The sequence below is a fragment of the Lampris incognitus genome, chromosome 6 (assembly GCF_029633865.1).
Source record: "Lampris incognitus isolate fLamInc1 chromosome 6, fLamInc1.hap2, whole genome shotgun sequence".
NCBI classification, from domain to species: Eukaryota; Metazoa; Chordata; class Actinopteri; order Lampriformes; family Lampridae; genus Lampris; species Lampris incognitus.
In genome coordinates, this window is record NC_079216.1 from 66440989 (window position 1) to 66462081 (window position 21093).

Below are 21093 nucleotides of genomic sequence, written 5' to 3' on the forward strand. Positions count from 1 at the left end.
TTTTGTTTTTTGCTCTTTTTGTTGCAGAAAATACAGTAACACTTTATGATAACTACACACTATGAAGCGTTAGTTAACTATTAGTGACTACTGAATTCATCATTTGTACAGCAAGGCATGCACCAGTGGTTAGGTGTTCATAGATGTTTATAAATACTTATTAATACTGCGGTTCATGATGAAGTCAGGTAGTTACTAGTTAGGTAAGTATTGTGTATGAGGTCGTGTAAAGTGAGGACTCCCTATGTCTTACAAAGCGTTTACACAGGAGACTGAAAGGCCAGCAGCACCTCGAGACTCAAAAGTCTAAAGGCTCACAGGATCCTTTAGAAAGTGTAAGTACATGATTAACAAACTATTTACATTTGTGCAGGAATTAATCATGAATTGCAGCATTAATAAGTATAAAACATCTTTTAGCACACTACCCATTGGTGCATGTCTTGCTTGTCAAATACTTTACACATGATGAATTCAGTAGTTAGTAGTACTTAACTAGTGCGTCATGGTGTGTGGTTATTATAGTGTTACCGATACATTCTCTACCACAGGCCTGCTGGGAGTGAGCAGAGACTGGTGGACTGGTCACGAGGGGGTGATTTCTGTGGACAACAACCAGCCCAGAACAACAGAAGCAAAGCCGTGCAGGAAACATCAGGTGAGTCCGAGTTATGAACGTGTCCTTACGTATGCTGGGATTGCACTCGCGGTGTTTTGTGAACGTCTGTCCTGATGTATTTATGACAGCTAATCAGGCTTAGTGAGACGGGGTCAGCGCACAGCTGGGGAGTGTGCGAGCGTGCTGGCTCAGCACTGCGAGGCCCTGGAGAAATCTGCTGCTGCTGTCGTCACCGGCTCCCTGTCGCTGGACTCCTGCTGTAGGAAAGGGCATGAAGACGGGACGTTCAGCTGCTTCCTGCGAACGCACCGGAGGTGAGTCTGCAGGTTTCATAATGCATATCGCCGAGAGGCAGGGACGGCGTTTTCACCGATAGTCTGCATCGTCTGAGCTCAACAGCATTCATTGTTTCTGATGTCAGAAACTCATGACACTACTTTTTCTAGTGGCATGAGTTTCAAGGTCTATGGGGTTTTTTTTTTTTCCTGGTATTCTCAAATCAGCACAATATTGAAACTGCATAAATCACCAAGGTCAAAACAACCAATGCTAAGATGCTTGTAAAATATGTGAAATCAAGGTAAATCATGACAACATGCTTTCATCGCCCGCCACGCCGTGACTCGTTTTCTGTAGCTGGAACATCTCTGAAGGTCTTCCGCGGCTTGCAGACCTCCCTCGGCCTGTGCGGCGGGTTGGAATGAGAGGGCCATGTGGTGCAGCTGAGCCATAACTGAGTATGCAGAAGACATCATTGCAAGTCCCAGACAAAAACTGCAAAACTAGGCGAGCTTTTCAGGGTGCAGACCTTACTCCTTGCTTCTACCTTGATTCATGGATGCAGATGGAGATTTTTTTTTTTAGCATAAAGACACGGATGAGTGGCTAAACACATTCAAGTGTGGTGCAGACTTGCCCTGGATGCAGAGTCCCACTTAAACCATGTGTGTTTATAATGTGGGGGGGGGGTTATTGCGGCTTTGGACAGTGTAGATCTGCAATCTTGTCACAATGCCAACCGTTTCAGATCTGACACATTTGTGTGTCTCTGTGTCTTTGCAGCACGGTGGCGCAGTGGTTAGCGCTGTCGCCTCACAACTAGAAGGTCCTGGGTTAGAACCCCGGGGTTGTCCAACTTTGGGGGTCGTCCTCTGAGTGCAGTTTGCATGTTCTCCCCGTGTCTGCGGTGGGTTTTCTCCGGGTGCTCCGGTTTCCCCCACCATCAAAGAGACATGCATGTTAGGGTTAATACTCCTGTCTGTGCCCCTGAGCAAGGCATGGCAAGACCAACTGGAGTTGGTCCTCGGGTGCTGCACGGCGGCTGCCCACTGCTCGTAGCTACACAGCTAGGATGGGTTAAATGCAGAGAAAGAATTGCCCCACAGGGATCAATAAAGTATCTCCAACCATCCATCCATCCATCCATTATCCGAACTGATTATCCTGCTCTAAGGGTCACGGAGATGCTGGAGTCTATCCCAGCAGTCATTGGGCAGCAGGCAGGCAAACACCCTGGACAGGCTGCCAGGCCATCACAGGGCCCACACACACACACACACACACACACACACACACACACACACACACACACACACACATTCACACCTTGGGACAATTCAGTACGGCTGATTCACCTGACCTACATATGTTTGGACTGTGGGAGGAAACCAGCGCCCCCGGAGGAAACCCACACAGACACGGGGAGAGCATGCAAACTCCACACAGAGGACAACCTGGGATGACCCCCCCCCCACCCCGGGACTTGAACCCAGAACCTTCTTGCTGTGAGGCGACGCGCTAAACACTGCACCCCTGTGCTGCCCTTATATCTCAAAATATCTCAAAATAAAATTTAAAAAATCAAAAAAGACGCTAGTAGACTTACTGCTTGCATTCTTTTACCTTCAGTTAACTTCACGTCCACAGCCTCGTACCTCAGTCTGTTGCTGGAGTTTCAGTAGTAAAGAGAAATGCCTGACATGACCCTGCCTGTACCGGTGCCACGGCCAAACTACTCCCAAGCCAGGGAGAACCTGGTGAAGGCGATCCCACCCCAGATTCTCTGTTTGCTCACATGTGGAGGAGTCGACTGTCGCTACGAAGGACCAGCCTGTTGGGGAGCCAACCAGCAGGCCGTCCGGGGCCTCTTCTCCTCTTGGTGAGCCATTCTGAAAACAGTCCGCCAGTTTGCAATGTGTAATGCCCTCCTTTGGGTGTAAACGATTAACGACGGATGGCTGATGAAGAATTTGCTCTCATCCCAGGGTGACGGATGACATTGTTGCCATGACACGACCATCCAACCATCTTATTGAGAAATATGACATCATAGAACAGTTTCAGAGGTATCAGTACTGGTGTGCTTTACTCCTAAGTTTGACTAATGTTTCCTAATGTCTGTTTAAGAGTATCAATCCAGGGTATTCAGGGCTGAAAAGATGGCACCCTTTTTGCTGTAAGGTGAAAGTGCTAACCCCTGAGCCCCCCATGTGCTAACCCCTGAGCTCCCCATGTGATAATCCCTGAGCCCCCCATGTGCTAACCTGAGTCCCCCATGTGCTAACCCCTAAGCCCCCCATGTGCTAACCTGAGCCCCCATGTGCTAACCCCTGAGCTCCCCATGTGATAATCCCTGAGCCCCCCCATGTGCTAACCCCTGAGCCCCCCATGTGCTAACCCGAGCCCTCCATGTGCTAACCTGAGCCCCCCATGTGATAACCCCTGAGCCCCCCATGTGCTAACCTGAGCCCTCCATGTGCTAACCTGAGCCCCCCATGTGATAACCCCTGAGCCCCCCATGTGCTAACCTGAGCCCCCCATGTGCTAACCCCCAAGCCCCCCACGTGCTAACCCGAGCCCCCCCCCCATGCGCTAACCCCTGAGCCCGCCCCCATGCTACTCTTTACGTTTCTTACATTCAAATGTTTGCATGCGTGTGCCGATGTTGGCTGTCTTCGCTTCAGATGTGACCGTCTCTTCCCAGGTTGAAGATCAAATCGATCATCAACATGCAGCTCCCCGGGGAGCATGCTCACTGCGGACCACCGCTGGACCCCGACAGTGGCTTCACTTACTCTCCACAGGTCTTCATGGAGAACGACGGTAAGACTTTTATACTGCTACGCAAATCAAAGCTGTGCAATTTAACATGATGGTACATCATGATGTGAAATTATGCTTTAGTTAATCCAATTACATGTACTACTACTACTACTACTACTACTACTACTACTACTACTACTGCTGCTGCTGCTGCTACTTTTGGCTGCTCCCGTTAGGGGTCACCACGGTGGATCATCATTTCCATTTCTTCCTGTCTTCTGCATCTTCCTCTGTCACACCAGCCACCTGCATGTCCTCCCTCACCACATCCATAAACCTCCTCTTTGGCCTTCCTCTTCTCCTCTTCCCTGGCAGCTCCATATTCAGCATCCTTCTCCCAGTATACCCAGCATCTCTCCTCCACACATGTCCACACCATCTCAATCTTGTCTCTCTTGCTTTGTCTCCAAACCGTCCAACCTGAGCTGTCCCTCTAATATACTCGTTCCTAATCCTGTCCTTCTTCATCACTCCCAATGAAAATCTTATCATCTTCATCTCTGCCACCTCCAGCTCCACCTCCTGTCTTTTCATCAGTGCCACTGTCTCCAAACAATACAACATAGCTGGTCTCACTACCATCTTGTAAACCTTCCCTTTAACTCTTGCTGGTACCCTTCTGTCACACATCACTCCTGACACTCTTCTCCACCCACCCCAACCTGCCTGCACTCTCTTCTTCACCTCTCTCCTGCACTCCCCGTTACTTTGGACAGTTGACCCCAAGTATTTAAACTCATACGCCTTCATCACCTCCACTCCTTGCATCCTCACCATTCCACTGTCCTCCCTCTCATTCACGCATAGGTATTCCATCTTGCTCCTACTGACTTTCATTCCTCTTCTCTCCAGTGCATACCTCCACCTCTCCAGGCTCTCCTCCACCTGCACCCTACTCTCACTACACAGAGCACAACGTTTTTATATATGATATAATTCTGCCTATACATGTAAGCATCTTTGTGTTTGTGTGTCTATCTGTATATGTGTATCTCTGCATGTGCGTGTGTATTTGTAGTTTTTTTTTACAACTTCGGGATGCCAGATTTTGGTGTGTTCTCCCTGGTTGCCATGATCGATGCAGTGAAGGTGCTGGCCTTTGCCGTGAAGGAGGGGAAAGTGGCCGTGCACTGCCACGCGGGCCTCGGCAGGACGGGTGAGAACTTGGTTTTACTGTAGATTCGCGCCGCTCTCGCACGCTGTGTGCTGCCGTGTCACCGTATCGCCATCGTGGCTTTCTGTGCACGCATCCTGAAACATAACTAACCCAAAACGCTCTGACTGTCTTCGTGGCTGTGCGTTGCTCTGGCTGTCTAACAGGAGTGCTGATAGCCTGCTACCTGATCTACACGTTGCGCATCGGTCCGAGTGAGGCTGTGCACTATGTGCGGATCAAAAGGCCTTGCTCCATCCAAACCCGCGCCCAGATCAGTCAGGTGTTTGACTTCGCCCGCCTGCTGAGCACCCAGTTTACTCAGTACCCAGACCTCGGCCTGCGCCACGGCGCACCCTTCACCCTGCAACACCACCTGAGCCGCCAGGCCCTACTGCTTCATGGCCAAGAGGCACGCACACTCAAACACACGCCGAAGGTGAGAACGAATTCTTTCTATTACCTCTTGATCACTTAAAAACCTGCAGAGTAATAACGCACAGTTGCTTTTACTACATTGATTCTTCATCCTCTCTTTCTCTTTCTCTTTTTTTTTTTTTGGCTGTTTTGTCAGATTGTGTTCCTCCTGTGTGTGCGTCTCTCCTGTTTAGCCCTGGGCCTTCCTGCCCCTCCGGAGGTGCACGCTGAGCTCGAGAAGAGTTCAGCGCTAAGGACCCTGGGTAGGACTGTGAGGGAGACCCTGCTGTCCAAACAATACCTGCCTGTGCTAAGGGAGGGGCATAGGGGGTCCTGGGTGGGCTCGGGGTCAGTGTCCTCCTGGGATGAGCCCCTGGGATTCTTGGAGAGGAAGAGGGAGGTGCTGATGGACAAACGCAGCTACAGCGACTCTGACCTCAGCAAGATTACGGTAAACAAGATTCTGTTTCACCTGGCACACCCAGAAAACGTGGCTTCATTTTCAGTCATTTTGATTGTCTCGTCTTACGTCGCACCTGATTATGTGACAGTTAGATGTTTTCTGTTATTTGAGTTGAACATTAATGCTCATCTTGACCTTGGCATGTTGGTTAGGTCTACCTTGAAAAAGAGATTATTACGGTATTTCCTGGACAAGTCGCACCAGAGTAACAAATGTGTTGTTGTAAGGAGAAAAAAAATATAATAAAAAAATATAATATATATCTATATATATACTATTGCACAAAAAGTAAGGAAATGTGTGTTTGGTAGGTTATTTGTTTGTTGTAACAATGCTTCTTGGCAGTAAATCTTGTACCGTTGGAAAGCCTGTTTACTTGCCTTTTAAATGGCGCCACATGTGTAAGGAAGATGCATCTGTGGGATGAGCAGCAGAGCTGAGTATGTGGGCTGCACCCATGAAACATTTGCCAGATCTTCTCTGCCAATGCCAAACAGCTTATTCTGCTGTTGCTGTTGACTCTTGTGTTGAACTTCTGCTACCCCAGGTGCTGACCATCAGCTGCCTGATAGAAGATTTACTGCCAAGAAGCATTGTTACACCAAAGACATAATCTACCAAACACACATTTCCTTACATGTTGTGCTAAGTTTATAGTATATATATTAGACTTTGAAAAGTGTCATACTTTTTTGTTTCAGAAATAGTGCCTCGCAAACTTGGAAAAATATGTTGTTTTCCTGTTATTTAGGGGAATGGAAACACTTCCAGTACCACAATTTATTAAAACAATCTATCTATCTATCTATCTATCTATCTATCTATCTATCTATCTATCTATCTATCTATCTATCTATCTATCTATCTATCTATCTATCTATCTATCTATCTATCTATCTATCTATCTATCTATCTATCTATCTATCTATCTATCTATCTATCTATCTATCTATCTATCTATCTATTTATCAGTTTATTCAAGTTAGTAATATTAAATTAGTAATATTAGTTAGTAATATTCAAGTGTAATATTAAAAAGATGTGATGTGTGTCCCTGTGTGATGGTCTGGTGGCATGTCCAGGGTGTCTCCCCGCCTGCCGCCCAGTGACTGCTGGGATAGGCTCCAGCATCCTGCCACCCTGAGAGCAGGATAAGCGGTTTGGACAGCTGATGATTGCTTATGGCATGAAACAGGCTTGTACTGTCTCATAAAGAATTTACTTGACTCACTGGATTTTATATATATAAATATATATACATATAGAGAGAGAGAGAGAGAGAGAGAGAGAGAGAGAGAGAGAGAGAGAAGAGAGAGACCGCGAGAGAGAGAGAGCCTATATATATATATATATATATATATATATATATATATATATATATATAATCCAGTGAGTCAAGTAAATTCTTTATGAGAGGGTACAAGCCTGTTTCATGCCATAAACAATCATCAGCCGTCGATCTATATCTATCTATCTATCTCTCTCTCTCTCTCTCTCTCTCTCTCTCTCTCTCTATCTCTCTATCTATCTATCTATCTATCTATCTATCTATCTATCTATCTATCTATCTCTCTCTCTCTCTCTCTCTCTCTCTCTCTCTCTCTCTCTCTCTCTCTCTATATATATATATATATATATATATATATAATACAAGTGGCTTCAGTGTATAAATTGCATTTATATGGGGGTACAGTATTTTTAATTGAGTCAGAAGATTAAACATTGCCATCTCGTGGCTATAGTTGAAATGCAGCATATTTGTCTGACATAATTACATTATATAAATCGCTTTGGAGTATAAATCGCAGCACCAGCCAGACGAGTCGAAAAACAGCAATTTATAGTCCGGGAAATACGGTAATCTCAACGTTAATATACCAGACTGATTCAACAACTCGTTGACATCAAACCCTCTGCCTTTTTCCAGTGTAATATTTAAATGGACCGGACGTCTCTTCTCACCCTGTTGCGTTCTTCCTTACAGGATTTGGAGCCAGGCTCGCTCCGTATTCCAACTCTGGGAGTTCAGGGAGACTGGTGTGGACAGGACCTGATAAGGGCTGTCAAAAATCCTTTCACTCCCAGCCACTCCTCACTTTCATCTAGCCTTTGGACCAGCAAAAAGGATTCGCACACACTCAAAATCTTAACCTCCACTCGCACAATAACCAGCAACTGTGCAAAGATGTCAAAGTTCACTGCAAAGAAGAAAACAGCACTTCCCAAGTGCTGCTCCAATCTTGAGGTCACTGTCAGCCTCGCCATGTAGACTAATAACAGATTGAGTCAATGGGAACTTTTCAAAGTTACTGTGCTAACCTACGTCCATTTCACATGTAGCTGCAAAGAAATCAGAATGGGTCAAGCCACGCTTCAGTGATGCGGGCCACTGCCAGGGCGATGGCGAACCAGGACCCCCCAGAAGAGACTGTTCTGCAAAGGTCAGCGTTACTGCAGGTAAACAAACACACGGATGGACGGACGGACGGATAGAAAGACAGACAGACAGATAGATTGATGGATAGATAGATAAATGAAAAGGATGCACATCGTTTTACTTTTTCAACATGTTTGCAGATGCATGATTTTGCAGCTCCAGACACTTGAACAAACATCTTCTCTTACCTTCTCAACAGGAAGAGCTGAACAGCAGCTGCAGTGGATGGGCTCTGTTAGTCACCGAGTCGGACCCCCACGTTCTCAGTTGCCTGCTGTGGACCTGGCTGGAGAAATTAAAGGTAGGTGGGTTAAGACATGGGGCCATTTTAGAAGTCATTTAATGTCTCGTTGGTTCTGTACATAATGAATTTCATTGTGAGTGTGGGAAACAGTATGAGAAATAGCATAACATTATACTAATCATAACTTGGGAAGTGATATTATCGTTGTCCGTAAATATCCCTAAAGTGGCATGTCAGCTTATCTAGCACTCATCATTTGAAAGCCAAAGAGACACACCTGTGGATTGATGCTGTATAAGGTCTTTTAGAGAAAGTGAAATTGTGATTTTGAATTTCTTTTTGTCAGAGGCATGTAGTTACAAGTTTAAACTATACATGTATATATATACACATACATACATACATACATACATACATACATACATACATACATACATACATACATACATACATATATATACATGCACACACATACATACACACATACACACATACACACATACACACACACATACATACATACATACATACATACATATACACACACACATACATATATATATATATATACATGCACACACACACACACACACACACATATATATATATATATATATATATATATATATATATATAATTTTTTTTAAAGCTGTCTCTTAAAAGGAATGATGTATTCCTTTCCCTCAACCGTCCACAGGAGCCTATTCTGAGTGCAGCGGATGTAGAAAAGTTGACCGCAGAAGCAAACCACAAGAACTCCCTCGGTGTTCTCAGAAGGGTATTGCCACAACATGGTCTTCTTTTCATGTGTAGATTAGGCTACTCTGCTTCTGACAAAAGATGTGCAGGTGTTGAGGTTATCTATGTTTCTTACAGGCGCAGCGGCACACCGTCTATTGTCTGCTGAGCTGTGTGGCTGCAGTGACCAGCCTGTGTCCACACAGCGAGGAGGCGGTTATTCAGCGTCTAACACGGGCTCTTATCAGAGTAAGACAAGCATGTGTGCCTGTACCACAGATGTAGACACGAGTGTCGCATGTTACGCTTAAATGCAATCATATTGCACATTCATGTCGATTTGTTCTTTTTTTAATCATGTACAATAGCTTTTTCATTGCAACAATACAGCGTCAGAGTTTCAGTGCAGGGGAGAGTCAAAACATAAAAAGTAATAATTACAGTCTAAATAGTAGCCGAAAGTAGCAGTAGTAGTAGATAATACAATGCAAAAAGAAAATAAAAGGAATAAAATAAATAAACAAACAAGGAAAGGTTACCACAGAAATAAACTTATGAGGTCGAGGATCAGATGATGATGATGATGATGATAAGAGCCACTGTTCAGACACGAGTGTGTCGTGCTGTGCTTAATTGCAACCATATCACACGTTCGTGTCGACTCGTTCGGTCACCTCCTCTCTTTTCATCTAACAGCGCCCTCTGGAGGAGATGAACGGCCACGCAGCTCTGATTAAAGTCTTGAGAACCGGTTGCCGCGAGGCTCTTCACCCCTTCAGTGTCCCAACCAGGGCCTGCAGCAGGGCCTGCAGCAGGACCTGCACCAGGACCTGCACCAGGGCCTGCACCAGGACCTGCAGCAGCAGCGCCAACGCTTAAGGAACAGACGAGCCCCACACGATGGATGAGAAAAGCTTGGATTAAAAAAAATAAAAAAATAAAAAAATGTTTCTTCTTAATTCTGGACTCCTGACTTTTGGGCAAAATGATCATTGCAATAAATAGATAACAACCTCGATAACGACACGCATCGTTTAAGAACCTCCATGGCAACCCGTCTAGAACATGCGGGCCTCCGTAGCAGCTCCGGTATGGGGCGGATCTCGTGCAGCATTACAACCTTTAACCCGTTATCGTTATAACTGCTATGATTCTATAATGACAGCGTTACGGCTTCACGTCACGCAGTCGCGTCCGCCAAAGCGTCGTCTCCATGGCAGCGTCGTCGTAGCGACCGGCAGGATCGCCATGACGACGTTGCCATGGGGACGGCCGTCCGCCTTCGGCCTCGGCGCACGTGCCGCGCGCGTTCCAGCGGGCGCCTCTCCGGGAAAGTCTTCGCCGCCAATAAAGGTCGGGGGTTTTATTGTTTTATATATGTATGTATGTGTAAAATTTGTACCGTATAAGTGTTTAAAAAGTTTACAGCGATACGGCCGAAGTTGTGATTAGTTTGAATGCGAGCCGCACTTCGCTCACACTTGGTGGGCGCAGTGATTTGGGCGGTCTGCCCTCCCGGCGCACAAGACGGTTTTCTTCGTGGCTTTTGTACAATTCGCATGAGCGGTAGAAGCCGTAGAAGAAGAGTAACTAGTAACGGACGTCTTCACCTCGCGGTGTATCGGGGCTTGGAGAAAATGAAGGCTGGCCGACAGGTTGTGTCTGTTCAGTCAGACCAGACCGTACCTTATTCCGACACACAGGTAGGTCCATATTAACAAGGAGAACACAAGACGGGACAACAACACGGAAACACGGCTAACGGCAGCTCGCAAGTCCACAAGGAGGACAACCTGCACAGCCATTGGTGGCCGTCTTTCCAGAAACAAGAGGAGGCCTTACGTCACTCTACAATTACATTTTTCCAGTCAATTAGTCGACACAAGTTCATACATAAAACTCCTCAACACAGCGTGAAAGGTGGGACCATCACTAGTGCAAGCGGTTATTTTGTTGCCCGGTGCGGGATTCGATACGGGGTGTACTGCACCACAAGGCGACGTCACCAACCGCTCGGCTAAAGGGTCAGACCCGTCAGCTAGGGGCTAAAGGGTCAGACCCGTCAGTTAGGGGCTAAAGGGTCAGACCCGTCAGTTAGGGGCTAAAGGGTCAGACCCGTCCGCTAGGGGCTAAAGGGTCAGACCCGTCAGCTAGGGGCTAAAGGGTCAGACCCGTCAGCTAGGGACTAACGGGTCAGACCCGTCAGCTAGGGGCTAAAGGGTCTGACCCGTCAGCTAAGGACTAAAGGGTCAGACCCGTCAGCTAGGGGCTAACGGGTCAGACCCGTCAGCTAGGGGCTAAAGGGTCAGACCCGTTAGCTAGGACTAAAGGGTCAGACCCGTCAGCTAGGGGCTAAAAGGTCTGACCCCTTAGCTAGGGGCTAAAGGGTCAGACCCCTTAGCTAGGGACTAAAGGGTCTTATTAGTAGTTTACACTAGTCTCTAGTACTAGTCTGTTGTTTAGACGAGAGCTCCTTTTCCATTTACGACGAGTGTGCACCGTGTCAGCTGTACGAGCTGATGCAGATGTTTGCAAGTTGCTCCAAATATCTGCGTTCACCCAAATGAAGTAAAACAAAAATAAAATAATCAAAAACACAACATTGCCGAGATTGGTACCGACTGGAAACTGCAAAACGGTAAGTTTCACGGTATAATGTGTTTATTTAAGGTTTCACTGTAGGCCTACAGTGTGTTGTTGTAGTGTATGCAGGTTCAGTTGTGTCATTTGACTTTCATTTATGTTTACCTTAGGCTTATTAAGTCATTTTCGTGGTGCAGGAGAAGTGTCTATAGACTGTTTCATCACACATCGTAAACTGACATTTAGTAATCTATGTCTCTCTCACAGAAACCATGTCAGGTCCAGATGTTTGGGTTGGTTCTTGGAGGCCCCACAAGCCCAGAGGTCCCATTGCTGCCCTGTACAGCAGCCCCGGGCCAAAATACTCCCTGCCGGGGCTGATAGGTAGCCAAAAAACCCTTTACCTCTTGAAAAGTTTGCATTGTGTCTTTCTTTCTAATTTATCTTTGCTTGTTTTCTCCATCAAGGTATGAGCAACCATGACCCGAGAAAACTGAAAGCTCCAGTGTTCAGTTTTGGTACACGCCATAGCCAGTCCAGGTCTGACTGTTCCCCTGGACCGAAATACCTAGTTCCTTCCAAGATGACCAAGGTGGGCCGAGACGGCACCCCTGCATACTCGCTCTACAGCCGCACTAAGACCCCGCAGCTATTCCAAGCCCCGGGACCAGGTCAGTAAACCCCCCCGTTCATCCTCGAAAGATGATCTCGAATAACAAACAAACACGACGACAACATTTACCAGCAGAGTATTGCTGATGGCAGACCCGAGAGGAGAAGAGTTTGATTTTTTTGGGGGGTGCTGTTGGTGTCTTTCTAATTGTTCTTATTCCTCTGGTGTTTCAGGGCGGTACTCTCCGGAGCGGTCGGGAAAGTATATCTTCTACTCTGCCCCTGCATATTCTCTGTCAGGCAGGAGCAGAGAACTTGACAATGACAAAACACCAGGTAACCATTTCATCAAAATAATTATTCCACTAGGGCGGCACAGCAGCACACAGTGGTTAGCGCGGTCGCCTCACAGCAAGAAGGTCCTGGGTTCGAGCCCCGGGGTAGTCCAACCTCGAGGGTTGTCCTGGGTCGTCCTCTGTGTGGAGTTTGCATGTTCTCCCCGTGTCTGCGTGGGTTTCCTCCGGGTGCTCCGGTTTCCCCCCACAGTCCAAAGACATGTAGGTCAGGTGGCTTGGCCATACTAAATTGTCCCTAGGTGTGAATGTGTTTGTGTGTGTGTGTGTGTGTGTGTGTGTGTGTGTGTGAGTGTGTGTGGTGGGGGGGGCTGTGATGGCCTGGCGGCCTGTCCATGGTGTCTCCCCGCCTGCCGCCCATAAGCGGTTAGGGTAATGGATGGATGGAATTATTCCACTACAAAAGTGCATGTGTGCTGAAAAATGCTGGGACAAGGCTTGTTTCAGCTTGTGCAGTTTAGATGCATGACAGGGTTTCATGAGCTGCAGGACAGGACAGTGGAACTGGTATTATCGGTTCCTTGAGTTGCACAGTTCTTCAGGAAGCTGAGCAAACAGACTTTTGCAGGTAAATTAAACGTCCATAGCATACAGCACAACCATATAAACAAATCAACATGCGACACCCCCTGCAGAGTGTCTCCTGCTGAAAACACACACACATAAATAGGCAGAGGTAAATCATATACCAATGTTCCCTTTGTCTAAATGAGCTATTCTACCTGTCTCCAAACAAACGTGTGAACCCCCCCAGTCACAAAATGTTAATCCATTTAAAGTTAATCTTTTACAAGAGTTCACAGTCTTACCACGAGAAGCCTCTGCACAACCCCCCTGCTAAACACTACTCTGAGGGAAATTGTGAATATACTAAGAAATATGTGGAGTATCGAAACACTGAATATGTCCCCCCCCCCAAAAAAACCCAAAATCAAACAAACCCCTGGACATGTTAAAGATGAAATAGAGTCTATTGTCTGTAATGGCCTGGCGGCCTGTCCAGGGTGTCTGCCTGCCTGCTGCCCAGTGACTGCTGGGATAGGCTCCGGTATCCCCACGACCCTGAGAGCAGGATAGCGGTTTGGATAATGGATGGATGGATGGATAGAGCCAATTGTTGGAAACGTGTATGACTATCAAAGTACAAGATGTTTGGGAGTGAGCAATAGTTAAAACTAGTGGGAATAGCATGCTACCTCTCATCTACGCCACTAAATAATTCAGTTTTCTTTGAAACACAGTCTTTTAAAGGACAAACACTGTGAGGCGCTGTATCACATCGGTTTCTGTTCCTCACACTGTAGGTCCTGCTGCTTACATGCTGCCTTCAGTGCTGGGGCCCAGAACTGTGAACACAACGGCGGCTCCCAACTATTCCCTTTATGGGCGCAGCAAGATCGGTAGCTTCCATGAGGACCTGCAGAAGGTGAACATTATAAATGTTAAAAGCATGCCAAGATATATATATATATATATATATATATATATATAAAAAGACACAATTGATGCAAAATGTTCTCACTGCTCAAAGAAATTCAGGTTGGCCCAAAAAAACACAACTGTCATCATAGAGGGGTGGCACAGTAGCGCAGTGGTTGCGTGGTTGCCTCACAGCAAGAAGGCCCTGGGTTTGAAGCCTGGGGTAGTCCAAACTTGGGGGTCGTCCCGGGTCGTCCTCTGTGTGGAGTTTGTATGTTCGCCCCGTGTCTGCGTGGGTTTCCTCCCTGTACTAAATTGTCCCTAGGTGTGAATGTGTGTGTGTGTGTGTGTGTCCGGGCCCTGTGTGATGGCCTGGCGGCCTGTCCAGGGTGTCTCCCTGCCTGCCGCCCAATGACTGCTGGGATAGGCCCCAGCATCCCCGTGACCCTGAGTAGGATAAGCGGCTTGGATAATGGATGGATGTCATCATAGTTGCTAAAACGTGAAGCAAGTGTCAGGGAACATTTGATGGAGAAACCAAGAAGAAACCATGAGCTGTTTTGTTACTTTTCCCCCTCTTGTTTTGCCCTCCAGACCCCCGGCCCTGGGACGTATAAGGCAGTGGACCCGGCCATCTACAAATACAAGCCTCCGCAGTACAGCATGACAGGGCGCAACATCATGTCAGGGGACACCATGAAGAAACCTGGGCCCGGAGCACACTACCCTGAGCAAGTATGGTGTGACACGATAACAACCTTCAACCGCACAAAATGTTTATTTGACGGATCCAAGAGCCAGAGATCGCTGCTCAGCTCTGGTTGCTCGCTAACTACCATTAATCTTCTTTTTCTAGGTGACTTTCACAAGAGTCAGAGCTCCAAGCTTCTCCTTTGGACTGCGCCATTCCCAATACATTGCACCTCTGATTGTGGATTCGGCTGAATAAATTTCACCCGCCGTCTCTTTGCTCTTAACAATGACAAACAAACTTTGCGATGTCGACACTTCTCTGTAAGAAGGGCTGTTCGCACACATTTCATGTTGGTTTACGGCACATGAGAAACAAGCACCCACAGTGAATTTTAATCGGAGCTCACAGGCAATAGTGTATTCATTGTACAAACACCATTTACATATTAATCTTATTTCTATGGTTAATATTTGTCTTGCAAACTGCACTTATTAGACAAAGCTATCCAGGAGGAATTGATAGCTAAGCGATAAGGGCTGACATAATTAACCAGATCCTGGCGTATATACAGTATTTCTAGCCCATTACATTTTGGAGAGGCACATCTATCACGGTTCATCTCCTCATATAGCTGGTGTGTTTTTGCATTGAAAAAAAAAGATATCAGTTCATGTTTGATAATTGATAATTTGAAATTCACATTTTATAGGACAAGCACTATTAGTTTCATGGCCCCGATCAGCGTGTTAGCTAAGGTAGCCTGAAGGGAGTTTAATCCCTGTATGACTGGCAAAATGTTAAATGCAATGTGGATTATGGCACTCAATAAAGACAGTGTTTTCAAGACAACCGGGTGGCTGTGTGTCCCATGCACAGGCTTTTTAACGGCCTATCCCTTTAGAAATCCCTGTTGTTGGAGTTCATCTCAATCTCCATCCCAGATAGCAATACTGCTGTGGCCTGGACCCGTCCCACACCGACACTTCATCCGGCCCACATGCTGCGTGGAATGATGGCACTTGGGCGGTCCGCTCCTGTTTGCCAGATCTGGGCCAGAACCAAGCCATAGCAATGCTGCATGTGCCACATATTTGCCAAAGGTGGCCCATATTTGTTTTGTGATATTTGGGTCATATTCACCATTTACCACACGGGCCACTTCAGGGTCACATCCAGATCACATGTTGTCCAGAGCGCCGCATCTTTGCCAAAAAAGGCCCACATTTGATTTGGCATATTTGGGCCATATTTGCTATGATGCATGTGGGCCACTTCAGGCTCACATCCGTTTTGTCAGGGCCAGAAGAAGACCATCAGTGCCTGAAGTGGCCCACATTCGGATGCTATCTGGGATAGCGTCATTCTTTTTCTACAAAAAACACACACACTTCACATGACCTACATCTCTTTGGGCCGGAGTCCCCGGAGGAAACCCACGCAGACAACATGCAAGCTCCACACAGGACAACCCACAAGGTTGGACTGGCCCGGGTGTCGAACTCGAGACCTTCTGGCTGCGAGGCGACCGCGCTAACCACTGTGCCACCGTGCTTTTACATACGCAACTGAAAAAATAAAACGCATTCAGTTTCACCTGAAACGCCTTCCGGTTTTAACTGAAATCCTCTCTTACGCAATACTAAAAAAGATTTAATACAGAATATTATTTCCCCCCCAAAGTAACTACGAAAGCGGTTCAGCAGCTTGTGTAAAGGTTTTCACAACACTATGTGAGCGCATCTTAACCGCGGATAAGAGCGCCTTTACTGGTATGTGTGAGAGCTCTTCACTGGTTTCCATGAGAGCTTTTCAGTTGGGTATGGAAAATGTTTCACGTGCGCATGCGTGTGCCTCATAAAACGACAACGTCACCGACAATCGTCTTCGGCAGCCAAGATGGCGGTGGTCATGAACTTCTCCGTTACAGATTTGAGGTTTTATAGGACGGCAACCTGAACATTTGGATTTTCAGTTGGTGGAATATCTTTACAGCTGGTACCGGGCATAGTTATCAGTGGAAATAAGACAGTATTTTGAGAAAAAAAAGCGCGGCGGTAAAAGTTTGAATCGAAATGAACCGTTAGCTAAAATGTCGTCCGATGCTAATGCTAACGCGAGTGACACGGAAACGTCCATGGAGCTGAACGTACCAGGTACGGAAGAGATGGTGATTAGTAACTCAGGGAGCACTGTGGATATCTCTCCTGCCTCACCTGTCGATATCTCTCCTGCATCACCTGTCGATATCTCTCCTGCATCAGTAGGAGTAGATAGTTACTATAAGCAAGACAGAAATAAAGAGCATTATTAAACAGATTGAAGGAAAGGTGGCAAAAGCAATGGGAGGAACGGACGATGGTTTTAGAGTTCAAAGGAAAGTGGGAGAAATGAGGTGTGCAGGAAGGAACAGCACAGATGAGACAATCATTTTTAAGACTCAGATTTGGACACATTGGACTAAACAGTACACTTTTCAAAATAGGCAACACAATACGGGCTACTACGCACGTGTGTGTGTGTGTCTAGTATATATATGTATATATACTATACACACATCCCATATGGGAGTGTGTATTGTATACATATGTGTGTCTCCATATGTGTGTGTGTGTATACATACATACATACATACACACATATATATATAGCGTCTAGTGTGTTGGTGTAGTGTTGTGTGCCTGTCATGTCTCACTCTCAACCTTCACTGCTGGCTAGCAGAAATGTGAACAGGAGAGCCGAGCACATAAGTCTCTTCCTGCCAGTTGCCTCTCCAACAGCAAGCCCTATGTAGCGCCTCCTCGTGGCGACACGGTAACTGGGTACACCTTGGACCCTGGCTGAACTACAAGGGACTCGGAGGAGGTCTGGCCCCTAGACGTGCGGTACGCACTACGACCGGTGTGTTGATATTCCTTGATGCCCACGAACCAGCCCCCAGTTATGGGCTAAATAGTGCCACCTAGTGGTTACCTCGGGAGAGGAATAGGCTACAGGAGTAAACCCCTACAGAAAATCAACTTCCACAGTGCTGTTGTTTTTCTTGCCCTTTTGTGTGTGTTTAAGTGGCAGAGTACTGCTGGTTTCGTGTGTGGCTGCCGCTTCTCCCTCTCGTATCCCCCCTTCCCATCCACTCCTGTATGTCTATATAAGATTGCTTTATTATTATTATATATTGTCAGAAATATGAGGCAGAAAGAAGGCGTCTGACTCAAAATCTCAGGAAAATAAAAGTACAATTTGATTTAGTAGATATTCTACAGAAGAATTCAACTGAGTGTTTAAAATCTTGTTTCGGTCCCTTTCACACTTGAAAGTCCAAACCAAGGTCTGAACCAGAGTCTGGTTCTGGTGCTTTCACATCTGTTATTTTATAGTCATTAGGTTCAGGACTTTTGCTTTCATACCAGCGGACCTTGACTTGAACTTTTGGCTCGTTGTTGCCAGGCGCGCTCGCTGTTGCTAGGTGCGCTTGCTGTTGCTAGGTGTTACTGTTTGTGTTTGTTTTATCACTTCCTATGATTGATCCGAAAGTCCGAACCTTTGATTTCACATTAGACATTCATGAACCTTGGTCTGAACCGAGACCACCTCCTGAGCTTGGACCAAAGACCGAGTCTTTGATCCCTGTACCCTGGTCCAAGAGGTTTCACACCTGGCAATCTGGTTCGGACTTTTCTGGAAAGTCTGAAAGTCCGGACTAAACAACATAAGTGTGAAAGGGATTGTATGGATTGTAATTCAGCATTTGCCCAAGCAGATCTCTCCCGTCTTCACCAAGAAGAGGCGCCGCTTTGGATAAGTCTTGCTGAGCCCATTTGGGGAAAGATGGCTTGTAGTCTGGCATGGATGTGACACCTGGCCAGACGGTGTCATCTGTTGTGCCCAAGGTGCGGAAGATACAGAATAGGTGGTTGATCTCCGAGTCAGCTGGAAACAGGGCCCTCCTGGTGATCATTGCTCTATACACCACTCCATATGTCCCCTCGCCCGTCTTTTCCACTTTCTGAAACGAGGTTCAGTTTCTTTACTGCAAGGTACTTATTATCCTTCCATTATTCCTTCAATGTGTGGAAGAGTTTGCTTCACTGAAGCCATAAAAACAACAAGGCTGTCCGTACTCGTTTTCATAGTGAGTTTACCACTTCTCCATATGTTGTAGTAGCTTACTGGTCCCAGTTCGATCAGAATACTCCGTGGGGGAAAAAAAACTATCTCTTAGATATTTTCTCACAAAGTAAAGGAGGTTTCCTTTAAAATGATTCACAGATGTTATCCAGTTAAGCAATTTCTTTCTAAATATTGAGATATATAAATCCATTATGCTTGTTTTGTTCTCTCCATCCAGAAACAACATCACATATCTGTTGGCACCGCCGGTATATGAAACAACTGTGGCAAGACATATCAGTGTTCATTAGAGAGAAGCTGTTGGACAACTTCTGAGTTATTTTATATATATATTTGTTTGATTTTCATACTTAGGATATGAATTTGAAGAAAAAAAAATGCTTTCGTGATTAACCCCATTCTCTTTCTGGCAAAATTTTCACATCCACCGATGCAAGTTTTCTAAAAGGACTCCGCTTTACAGTGTTTTCACAGAGGACTTGGAACATTACATGCACACAATGTCTTTAAGTTACAATATGAAGGCTGTAAAAACAACGACTTAATTTAATTACTTTTTGTTACAGAAACAAAATAGCCTTGCTGGGTATATTACGGTTATTTTTCTTTTCTTTATTTCTTTATTGTATCTATTTTTCACCCCCTGGCATTTATGTTCTTGATTGTTCTTATGTTTTATTTGTAGATTTAGAGAAAGCACATGACAGGGTGCCGAGAGAGGAGGTGTGGTATTGTATGAGGAAGTCGGGAGTAGCAGAGAAGTATCTAGGAGTGGTGCAGGATATGTATGAGGGAAGTGTGACAGTGGTGAGGTGTGCGGTTGGAATGACAGATGGGTTCAAGGTGGAGGTGGGATTACATCAAGGATCGGCTCTGAGCCCTTTCTTGTTCGCAGTGGTGATGGACAGGTTGACGGACAAGATCAGGCAGGACTCTCCATGGACGATGATGTTTGCGGATGACATTGTGATCTGTAGCAAGAGTAGGGTGCAGGTAGAGGAGAGCCTGGAGAGGTGGAGGTATGTACTGGAGAGAAGAGGAATGAAAGTCAGTAGGAGCAAGACGGAATACCTATGTGTGAATGAGAGGGAGGACAGTGGAATGGTGAGGATGCAAGGAGTGGAGGTGATGAAGATGTATTAGTTTAAATACTTGGGGTCAACTGTCCAAAGTAACACGGAGTGCACAAGAGAGGTGAAGAAGAGAGTGCAGACAGGGTGGAGTGGGTGGAGAAGAGTGTCAGGAGTGATGTGTGACAGAAGGGTACCAGCAAGAGTTAAAGGGAAGGTTTACAAGATGGTAGTGAGACCAGCTATGTTATATGGTTTGGAGACTGTGGCACTGATGAAAAGACAGGAAGTGGAGCTGGAGGTGGCAGAGATGAAGATGATAAGATTTTCACTGGGAGTGATGAAGAAGGACAGGATTAGGAACGAGTATATTAGAGGGACAGCTCAGGTTGGACGGTTTGGAGTCAAAGCAAGAGAGGCAAGATTGAGATGGTTTGGACATGTGTGGAGGAGAGATGCTGGGTATACTGGGAGAAGGATGCTGAATATGGAGCTGCCAGGGAAGAGGAGAAGAGGAAGGCCAAAGAGGAGGTTTATGGATGTGGTGAGGGAGGACATGCAGGTGGCTGGTGTGACAGAGGAAGATGCAGAGGACAGGAAGAGATGGAAACAGATGATCTGCTGTGGCGCCCCCTAACGGGAGCAGCCGAAAGTTGTAGTGTTGTGTTTGTCTGTGTTAATACATTCAATTAGCCCGATAGACAGCGAATTAAATCCTAAACACGTGTTCAACTCTTTGCTGTCTTTACCAGAAGAACTCCCGGCATATAATGCGTCTTCTCATGACGTCCTCACTACGGGTACTGACAGGTGTCAAACAACTAACCAATACATGCCAAGTTGTAGTAATTGTTCTTATAATGTCTGTAAGTTCACGAATGTGGCCATTAAAATGTTTTGAACTAAAAAAGAAAGAAAAAAGAATCGGTCTAAGAGCTGCCGACAGGGGTCCGACAAGTGCCCCGGCCTCAGCATGCGGTACGTGAACGTCAGTCAGCACGTTATCGTCACAACACGTGTCGTGCTGCTAAATACGACGTCCTCATTTATTCTTAGTGGCA

General features: G+C 46.2%; 2 protein-coding genes across 2 annotated transcripts; both read left to right on the forward strand.

The window, feature by feature from the left end:
• The first annotated feature begins 790 nt into the window (after window positions 1-790).
• zgc:77752 (uncharacterized protein LOC393862 homolog) lies at window positions 791-10085 on the forward strand. The gene is made up of 13 exons (XM_056282506.1): window positions 791-933; window positions 2546-2777; window positions 2884-2964; window positions 3603-3721; window positions 4740-4877; window positions 5042-5313; window positions 5449-5742; window positions 7739-8005; window positions 8095-8211; window positions 8391-8492; window positions 9133-9213; window positions 9312-9422; window positions 9870-10085. Exons 2-13 carry the CDS (start codon window positions 2590-2592, stop codon window positions 10050-10052), a joined length of 1953 nt encoding a protein of 650 aa, XP_056138481.1. The 5' UTR covers window positions 791-933; window positions 2546-2589; the 3' UTR covers window positions 10053-10085.
• A 1943-nt stretch (window positions 10086-12028) lies between these two features.
• On the forward strand, window positions 12029-15089 carry cimap1b (ciliary microtubule associated protein 1B). Its single transcript, XM_056282701.1, has 6 exons — window positions 12029-12140; window positions 12224-12427; window positions 12603-12704; window positions 14026-14147; window positions 14735-14875; window positions 14997-15089. The coding sequence occupies exons 1-6, from the start codon at window positions 12029-12031 to the stop codon at window positions 15087-15089; spliced, it is 774 nt and encodes a 257-aa protein (XP_056138676.1).
• Window positions 15090-21093: the final 6004 nt, after the last annotated feature.

Coding starts and splice junctions, on each gene's coding strand:
- zgc:77752 (XM_056282506.1), top strand. CDS start 2,590: ATGCCTGACATGACCCTGCCTGTACCGGTGCCACGGCCAAACTACTCC. Junction 2,965..3,602: donor ATCATAGAACAGTTTCAGAG/GTATCAGTACTG, acceptor GTCTCTTCCCAG/GTTGAAGATCAAATCGATCA. Junction 5,743..7,738: donor CTGACCTCAGCAAGATTACG/GTAAACAAGATT, acceptor TCTTCCTTACAG/GATTTGGAGCCAGGCTCGCT.
- cimap1b (XM_056282701.1), top strand. CDS start 12,029: ATGTCAGGTCCAGATGTTTGGGTTGGTTCTTGGAGGCCCCACAAGCCC. Junction 12,428..12,602: donor ATTCCAAGCCCCGGGACCAG/GTCAGTAAACCC, acceptor CTGGTGTTTCAG/GGCGGTACTCTCCGGAGCGG. Junction 14,876..14,996: donor GAGCACACTACCCTGAGCAA/GTATGGTGTGAC, acceptor TTCTTTTTCTAG/GTGACTTTCACAAGAGTCAG.